The sequence below is a fragment of the Apis dorsata genome, unplaced genomic scaffold (genome assembly GCF_000469605.1).
Source record: "Apis dorsata unplaced genomic scaffold, Apis dorsata 1.3 scaffold_389, whole genome shotgun sequence".
Lineage (NCBI taxonomy): Eukaryota > Metazoa > Arthropoda > Insecta > Hymenoptera > Apidae > Apis > Apis dorsata.
The window spans coordinates 13,912-24,256 of NW_006263650.1; the positions used below are offsets into that span (position 1 = coordinate 13,912).

General features: G+C 26.1%; 1 protein-coding gene across 4 annotated transcripts in view; it reads right to left on the bottom strand.

The window, feature by feature from the left end:
• Positions 1-2,047: 2,047 nt before the first annotated feature.
• Positions 2,048-10,345, bottom strand: part of LOC102676609 (E3 ubiquitin-protein ligase MIB1-like) — a 10,680-nt gene continuing 2,382 nt past the window's right edge. Inside the window, exons 1-7 of one of the 4 annotated variants that reach the window (XM_006619037.2) lie at positions 7,900-8,146; positions 4,920-5,139; positions 4,067-4,377; positions 3,376-3,556; positions 2,759-2,960; positions 2,511-2,668; positions 2,048-2,294 (exon numbers count right to left, since the gene is read on the bottom strand). In XM_006619037.2, coding sequence (XP_006619100.1) covers positions 2,154-2,294; positions 2,511-2,668; positions 2,759-2,960; positions 3,376-3,556; positions 4,067-4,377; positions 4,920-5,139; positions 7,900-8,072 — 1,386 coding nt within the window. In that variant the 5' untranslated portion in view covers positions 8,073-8,146 and the 3' untranslated portion in view covers positions 2,048-2,153. Of the gene's footprint in view, positions 2,295-2,510; positions 2,669-2,758; positions 2,961-3,375; positions 3,557-4,066; positions 4,378-4,919; positions 5,140-5,352; positions 5,389-7,509; positions 7,533-7,899; positions 8,147-10,345 lie in introns of those variants that run through there. The other 3 variants (XM_031512106.1, XM_006619039.2, XM_006619038.2) reach the window with 3 other exon arrangements.

A 10,345-nucleotide genomic window follows, 5' to 3' on the forward strand; every position in this document is an offset into this window, starting at 1 on the left:
CAAAATGTTATTATGGTCATAAGAAAAATTGAATCATAGAAAAATATTTTAGTATAGATGACAATTATTTATTATTGAAAATTATAATTGACGAAAAAAATTCAAAAATATACATTTTTTAAAAATAAACAAAATTTTAAAACATTTTATGCAATATTAAAGTAATATTAAGTAATTTTATGAATAAAAATTTTTTCAAATTATTAATAATCTAACCAACGTCATGAATCATTTTTTTTAGCATTTATAATTGAATACGCAATATATTTGTTGAAATTGAATAATAATATTAATAAACAATTATTCTGTGTTCAATAAAATAAAAAAAAAAGAAAGAAGATACAAAATCTTATAAATATTTTTTGTGAATCAAAAAAATCTAAATTGATATTCATTACAAATTACCTTTTTAAAATTTTGCTTTCCATTTTTTTTCACTATTAAGAAAAGTAAATTGATTAAATCAGTCTATAATTTAAAACATGGTAGTCATTATAAGATTTATGCAAATAATCATATATCAATTATATTTATATAATTTTTATCATTTTATATAGATAAATCTCAAATTACAATGATTATTATAATTATTTTTATATTGTTATATAACAAATTAAGTATTTAATAATAAATTATACATTTCTATCATTATTTATAAAAATAATTGGCACTATCCATTATCATAATTGAAATTTTCAATAATAAGATATTTTACATAGATTCAAGCAGGCCAAATAAGTACGACAATATTAATTATTGAATATAATAGACAAGTATTTACAAGAAATTCATGCAAATATCATTCATGAGACAAAAAAAAATTAAAAAGTTTCAAGAAGTAATATATTCTTAAAGATTATAAGAGTGGAATTAATTTTTACAATAGATTGTAAAATCTAATCATAAACATAAAACATAATATAAATGAGAAAATAATCAGCGGAATAAAATAATCGTTACATAATTACAGAAAAAAGTAAAATTAAAATAAAAAAATAAATACAAAATTTTTGAAAATCTATTATTTTAAAATAAAAATTTCTTATTCTGCTGATTATTGTTTTTAGTTGAGGAAAGCAAAATCTATATAAAAGGCATTTGCTGATTTTTGACAATAAATTTTGATTTTTGATAATAAATTGTTAGTATAATTATAAATTTAAAGAAGCATAATAATTTGAATAGATAATTTCGCTAATATGGTATATATATTATATACCATAAAATGAGAATATTATTATAACTGTTTAAAAATATTGATTAATTTTTGTTTATTACTAATAATAATTATTAAAAGATAATTATATATTTATTATTAAATTAAACTTGATAGACTAAAAATAAACTTGATAAACTTAAAAAATGAATAATTGAAGCATTATTAATTAATTCGTTTGTTTAATATTTTGTTATCTTATAACTCATATTCATGTTTTGACTAATTCGTAAATTAATCTATATATATTTAATTGATTATCATTATATTGCGAAAATGAGCTAAAGTAATAATAAGTAATAATAATAGATAATAATAGTGATAAGTAATAATTCATGTATATATTTCGTTTGAAAAAAAGAGGAATAAATAAATACTGCATTTTTCTCTTAAAAAACAAAGTAGAAAATTTTTTTTAATTCATATTATGAATTGTATATATTCTTTAAGATTAAAGATTTTTATATAGATACTTATATTTAGCACATATTTGCTAAAAATAAAAATAATTATGATACAAATTATAATATTAAATAACTGATTTATGATATCTATTTATAATATACAATAGATTAATAGTATAAAGTAATCAATCAAAATATTTATTTATTTCAATTTGTATAAATGTTTTCAAAAACTTTAAAATATGTATATAAAAAATATTATATAAATTTTTTATGGAAAATAATTAATATAAATTTAATTTTGCTTAAAAAAATAAGCAATATGTAAAAATATTTTGATAATTTTAATAAAATTTTAATTTATAATACAGTCTTATTTGGAAGTTGAAACAGAGAAATATATGGAAAAAAAATGTAAAAATTTACATCATTGAATGCAATATTTAATTATTCCTATTATTAATTCTTAACAATAATATAATAATTCTTAAAAAGAATTTCAGAATTCTAGATAACAATTCTTTTTTTTACATTCAATAAAGTAAAATTCGTTTGTCTACAGCTTTTCGACATATTGGACATTCTGACATCCGATCTCCACACATTTGACATGTTCCGTGACCGCATAAAAATATCATATTTTTTAAACGATCTAGGCAAACTGGACACATAGTCTGTAAGAAAAAAAGAGAGAAAAAAAGAATATTTATTAATCAAATTTTTAAGATTATAGAGAACAAGAAAACTAAAATTTCAATATAATTTATAAATTTCAATAATAATATTATAAAAATTATAAAATATAATTAGTACAAAAGTTAATATAATATATTTATATATTTATGATATAAATAATATATAACATAAAAATAATCATTTTTAATATATACCTGTTCTTTAATATCTTGAAGTTGCTGTTGAAGTTTCTGTATATCGTTATGAGACGTATCTCGGCTACCATTATTCATTAAAATAGTTTCTCCATTTCCAGTATTTTGTTGTGGTAATTCTTCTTCTTGATCGTTCTTTACTTCTGTTATTGTTACCCCTAAGTAAAATAATTTTATAATGTATAAGAGAATGATATTTTATGTTATTTTATAGTATATAAAATATAATAGTATATTATTTCAATTACCTGAAGCATTAGAATTTTTAACGTAAGTAACGTCTCCTCCTCCACCACAACACATAGATAGTGGTACCATGTGCTGAATTTGAGTTCTGCATTGTACGCATTTCTTCATCAGGGTTGCGCAACTTTCGCAAGCGCACATATGTCCACATGGACGAAATAGCATGCTAGCTTTTCGATCAGAACAAACGACACATTCCTCAATCTGTAAATAATTTATATTTAAAATTTATATTTTATTCAATTTATATTTAATATTTTGTTAAATTAAACATGTAACACTTGTTTTCCTTTAAATTTATTGATTTTTCGATTTATTTGTAATATTTTTCATTTTATCAAATTCGAATTAAGATTTGTATTCTGTGATAAAAAACATTTGAAAAGAAAAAAAATATTACTTTATATAGAATATTTTTTTATCTATGAAACAAAGAAACATAATACATAAATATTATAAATGAAATTAATTGATTATGTTATGTTATATTATGTTCTGAATGTTATAAAATGTTCATTTGATTTATTAATATATATTATTAATATTAATATTAATAATATTAATATATTTTGATACATTATTATTATTTCATTATATAATATATTACAGAATATTTTACCTTCGTCCTAGAAAGAACATTCTCTCTGCATATTAGACATTTTTTCACTCTTGGCGCACAAATATTACAACAAGTTACATGACCGCAGGGACTGAAAAGCATTTCACGTTTTCCATCGGAGCAGACCAAACATTCGTCGATCGTAGCTGATGGGGCTGCTGTTTCGATATCATGCCTGAAACTATAATATACATATAATAATATATAATATACATATAATATTATACATATGTCAATTAAATGAAAATAAAAGTTTCTTAAAGTGTGTCGTTAGAATTGAAAATAAAATTTACTAGAACTTTATCAAACTATTTATGATCTTAGATTACAATTTACATTTGATTTACATTATGGGTCGAAGATTTGATTTAATTTGATTAACATTTAAAATATTTTTATTATACTTTTACTGAATGTTTTAAAACATTTTTCCAAGTTTTAATTTTATTATTATATAATTAAATAAATATAAATATTATATATTTTATTATTATATAAATCTCGATAAAATCAAATAGAATTTAATATTATTTATATTTTTAAATTTTTAAATTAGAAGAATTTTCAAAATTCATATAATCTGCTAAAATGATACATATTTAATTTTGCAAGTCATTTTTCAATTATTTTCTCACCAAATAATATTTTTCATGCATGATCATGATAGATAGATCTTAATTATTATACTAACGATTCTTTATCCTTGTGACAAGTAGTTAAAGTTTTGCAAAGATTTGGATCCGGACATAGATCGAGAGGAGTTTGTCCTTTCTTATTTTTTAATTTCAAATCGGCCCCATGAGCAGCTAGGAAACAAGCGATGAACGAACTACTCTTCTTGTCCTGTCCTTGTGCGCCTAAACCCATCAAGAGACGTCCTACGTCCTGGACATCCTGCAGCTGCCGCAGCTGCGACAAAGTATGATATCTCAAAGCTTCGTGAAGAGGCGTGTCTCCATCCTTGTCTGCCACGTTTAAGTTAGCGCCCGCGCGTACCAGAAGCTAAAAACAGAATTTACAAATCTTGATTAATCGACCATCGAAATTAACCTATCGGTTTAAAAATATTTTAATTATGTTATGTAAAATTAATTATAAATCGACGTCCATAATTCTGGCTTTGATTTGATTTCACATTTTTTCGATCGATATGGATCTTTTGTAAATATTTTTGAAAATAATTAAAAAAGCGAGAAAATTTGTAGTTACCGGTAAAAATATTTGTGATTGGAAAAAATGTCAGATCTATTATAATATTAAGAATCATATTATTAGTTTTGAAGTTTATACTTCTCTTTAACTTCTCTATTAATTCTCCGATAATGATTTGTTGAGTTATTTTTTTATCTACAATGAAATAGAAAAAGAATTATTTAGAAAGAAAAATATATTTCAATTTTTCGAGATATTGAGATTAATGCTCGAAACATGTTTTTGAAAGAAATTGGAACAACGGAAAAGTTCACCGGATCGTTTTGTGCAGAGCATATATCGAATCAGAGAAGCGAGGAATTCTCTTTTCCCAGGTGGTGAAATAAACGTACACGAACGATTTGCGTGTGCTGTCGCTCGACAGCGAGATGCAACGCGGTCTGCAAATTGACGTTTTGCAAATCCAGGTCAGCTTTTCCAGCACGTGCCAGCTGTTCAGCAACTTCGACGTGATTGTTCAGAGCAGCCAGATGAAGGGCCGTGTAACCATCGTCCTTTTTCTCGTCAACTATCCATGGTCTCGGAAGTTTCGAGAGGAGTACCCGCATTGCGCTACAATCACAAGATAAATATCACTTTTAACGTGTAATTGATATATGATTTTTTTCATTGTTCTTAATTCCTTGATGGAAATAAAAATTCAAAAAATGTAAAAAAAAGATTTTTAAATTTTTTAAAAAAATCATAAATTTACGAAAAAGTTGAAAATTTTTTTTAACTCTTTCTATTTGTAGTTCTGAAGATGATTATTTTTAACAAACTTACATATTAATATAATAATCTGAAAAGAGAAAATGAGAAAATTATTAGATATTTTCATCCACGAATCTTATGACATTTTTTTCACAAATATTTCACAAATTTACTGTAATTATTGCGTTTTATCTTTCATTTTTCTATACTAAACCGTTGACAGACAGAACATACATTTCGTCCATAAGTTGGTTATAAAAGTTAGGGGATCAGCGCCATCTCGCGTTTGGATCTTGGAAATTTCAATTTGTTACTAGTATAACAGAATGTGCAAAGAGGTATTCGTGACGTCACTAGATAATATTTCGATAAATTGAAAATTAATTAATTATTAATTTTTTACAAACAAATTCTATACTTTTAAGCTTGTATCATGTAGTTGAAAGTTCAAATAAGTTTCTTATATAAATTTTAATCTGAAATTCTTTTTAATTAATAATTTATTAACGATTGTCACAAAGAGTATTTTAATCGTGAATCTCTAATCCGTAACCTAGTAATAAATTTATTCATACGAATAATATATGAATAAAAATTATAAATAAAAATTATATGTGAAAGTAGAAGAGGAAACAATCTTTCAGATGCATACATTCATATTTATAAATAAATTTTATAATAATGTAAAATTAATGAAAAACGTATTGCGTATCAATGTATATTGATTTGATTATGTGTCGGATTAATCGTTAATAAATAATTAATTGAAAAAAATTTCACGTTAAAATTGATATGGGAAATTTATTTAAAGTTCTAATTTGACGATATGAACTAAAAAGTGCAAAAAATATTGATTAAATAATGCATAATTGATAAATGTTCAATATGGCGTCTTCGATATATTAGAAAGTATATCTCAATCGTTGATAAATAATTAATGGAAAAGAATTTTACATTAAAATCGATATAAGAAATTTGCTTGAAGATATAATTTCAAAATGCGAGCTTAAAAGTGTAGAAATTTTGAATAGAAAATGAATAATTAATGAATTTTCTATGATGTGGTATTAAAAATGGTGGATATTCTCCGTCTTTCTCGCACAATGTTACTTACTTTGTCATTGACTTCGAATGCCTCCTTGCATATTCTGTTATCCTACTAACAAATCGGAGCTTCAGTGATCCAAACGCGAGATGACGCTGATTAAAATTTTTTTAATTGTTGCCTAACTTATCGACAAAATTCAATATATATTTTTATATTTCTATATATTCCATTCCACATTTTTGTATTTTTATAAATCGTACTTATTTTTTGTTTTATATATTATTATATATTATTATCTCAATTCAAAATCATTTCTATTGTACAATAGCGCAGATTTCATAAATTAAAATTAAAATTAATCAAAGAATCAACAATTATGATGGTATTATCCATCATAAGAGTGATCACAGACAGTATTTTCTTACTCGTTTCACAATGAAAATAATATTATCAATTTTATTTTATCTTTTCCTCTAGGCAAGTGAAGAAAATTCAATTTTTCAAGCGAGGAAGAGAATCAACTTAACGAGCAATATCGGAATATTTAGCCCGGAGCAAGTGCGATCAGGAAACGGTGATTTTCACTGGCAAATTCGAAACGGATTTGTTATCAAAGGATGGGCAATCAATTACATTGTTTGGCAAACGTTTGTAATTCAACGCCGCATTATTGCTTCGCATTAGTGTCGCAGCGTGCAGTTAACCGATGATAAATCGCGTGAAATCAAACAGATATGTATATTCGTCGTCTGCGGATTTTCCGCGATGGCGAATAGTTAGTTTGCACGGGAATCGGGCGAAATCCTTTCGGTTTATGGCCACGGCATCATTAACAGACGCGGTTGTCGATTAACAAATCCTGTAAACTCTGGTTGGTAATGACGTTTGTAGATTATTTAGTAACATATGTTTACGATAATATACATATATCCGTGTTTCTGCATATTCTATATCGATGCGTGGAAAATAAAGTCATATCGGTTGAAATATGTTATTTGTTCAACATTTATTGGACGTCAAAAAAAATATCGAAAAATATTTGTTACGCGTCATTAAATTTTTTATTATTATTTCGATTGAATTTATTTCAATTGGATTATTCTCAAAAATAATATATTTTATGAGATTAATTTATTGTCGTGGAATTGCAGATAATAAAATCAATTCAAAAGATTGATAACCTTATATCACTTGGGAATTAAGTAAAGATGGAATTCGACTTGTGCACGTGTTCTGAAGAGGAAGGAACCTCAAGTGTTAAGAATCCGTAACTGAAATCGATCATATTTTATTATTTCTATATTTTTAACAAGATATAATATTATTCATTTTCCATCGTTTCAATTCCTATCATTTATTATACTTTTAATAATAAAATTAAAAAAATAATTGTTGATCGAGAGAGAATAATAATCGCGCAATTTATTTTCGTTTTAATAAAATTAAAAAAAAAAAAAAAATTAAAAGAGAGCATGCAAAATCTTTTCTATCTTAATAACAATTTCAAACTGTCACCACGCGATAATTATAAAGACTTCATTTCACCGATATTATTCAAAGACATAACCAACTATGGTTGCGCTGTTTGTGGACCCCATGGAGAGTCTTTCCCCGAGGCTACAGACAGAGAAGAGACGTGACAGCTGCCTTCTGACAGGACCTCCTCGAGGTACAAGCACCGCTGTGGCACGACAGCTATGCACATGTTTGTCCCACGAATGTATACATATACATACTTATGCATTTCCACTTGACACGTATGTTTTCGATAGACATGGATCTTTTATTTCTCGACTATTTCAAATACGTGGTTTTTTATGAGCTAATTTCCTAGATATATTATAGTAACTATTAGATTATTGAAATAAGCTTCACAAATAATTTATATCTTTCAGAATTTAAGGTTAAAAATTAAGTATAATTCGATTGGATATAATATAAAAATTAAACATCTAAAAATACAAGTACAGTAAATATTATTCTATAATATCGAACTGTCAGATGATTTCCATGAAAAAAAAATTAAATAATTTTAAAAACACAACTTATTTTAATTTATAATACGCTAATGACATCGATTCGTGAAAATGTGATTAAACAATTTACGATTTTGAACACTTTCTTAGATCCCTTTTGAATATTTATACCTATAAAATCAACTAATTCGCGATCACGTGATTGCGGTTGCACAGAGCCTTAGAAGACCGGGCTTAATAAAAAAAACTACCAGCGAAGCAGCATAAAAATTTTATAGCCTCCGATGGCGGTCTTCCAGGCGCGAGAGACGTAAAATGCGTAATGACGCCGAGGAATCGAATAGGAAGGAAGGAAAAAGGGCTGTTAGGCGCGTGCAAATCGATTCTGCGGTAGAACGACAATTATACGATCCGATGCGAATAACAGACTGTTTCGGTTAATCGCGCAAACATTCTCTATTTCTCTTTTCCTTCTTCCTTTTGTTTATCGTATTGTAACACATTTTTTATTCGATACATATAACACGTGATCACGGCGAAAGGAAAGTGATATTATTGTCGTGACTGTTTTCCAATTAATAGAAATGTGAATGAATAAAATTTGTAGGTTAAGTGTGAAGAATTTGAATTGAAGGTTAAGTTCGAATTAAAGTTCGGTAAGGTTAAGTTGGTATAAGCAATTTTAAAGGGAAGAATTGTGAAATAACGAATGTGAAACAGTGTAGATTGATCGATACGATGTTACATAATTATCTTTTAATGTTCGAAAATGAAGGTACGAGCGAAATTATGATAAATATGTGCATATGTTTTATACGTGTACTCTTAATTTATCTGGGAATAAGAATATCGTGGAATTATTCAGAAAGCTGGAAATGAGATTAATCCTTGTCAACGTTGGGCAAAGATAAAAATGGATTCATGAATAATATTAAAAATCGTGATCTAAGTAATAATTTTTACTGTCGCGAAAATATTTTTAACCGTCGAATATAACAAGAATATAGAAATTGATAAATGATTCGTTACGCTTGCTACATTAATGGACAGAATTTACAAAATAAATTGACTTCGATCGAGTATAATTACTCGAGCTTCGTAATTAGTAACACTCGTAACACATTGTACGCTTTATAGTGGTTATTAATCCGTCGATTTTACACACGTTCAATTTAATCACTTTTTATAACGAGAAAATTTACGACATTCAAAATTATGCATCACGCGTATCAAAGAAACCGTGCAATTATGTATTTTAACCGCTTATAAACAGGTAATAAAAAAATAAAAAAATTACAAAATTTAATCTGAATATTTTTTTTTTAAATTATGCGCTTCTTACGCATCTTTGCACATTGAAATTTCTCGTAAACGTTTAAATTCTATTGTGTAAAAAAAAAAAAAGAAAAAAAACAAAATTTTTTGCGATACGGAAAAAAATCCAACTTTTAATTCTTTATTTCATTTATTCACGATTCTATTCAGTTTCTTGGAAGTTGGATTTTATTCCAGGCGATCGATCGAGTTATTTTCATGCTTCACTTTCTTATTACGTTATTTAGAATCGAGCGACGGGGAAAATCTTCGGAGAAGGAAGTCTGCGAGGAAAGGAAATAACCGGCCGATATATACGGAACTTTCGAGATATTTCCGTAATTCGACTCGAAACTTTCGAATTCCAAACTAGCTTTCGATCGTCAGGGGACGATCTCATGATTCCAAGAGATTAAGAGAGCTCGGGAATAAAGTGCATCCAGCAAGATTCTTCGAGAGGGAGAAATTATAAGAAAAGTAATTGAATAAGAGGGGGGAGGAGAACGTTTCGCGATAACAGGATAAAGCGTCCATGCTTTTTCCGATATCTTAAACCTATAAATTTGAAATGTTCGATGAGGGATGTTGGATTAACAGAATTGAATTATTTTATTCATATGCTGCGTCATTATCGTAAATATATAATATATTTTTCCTCGTATTAAGAAGTTTTATTTTAATTTGAAATAGAAACGTTTTTGAGAAAAAGAAGAAGAAAAAAAAAAAA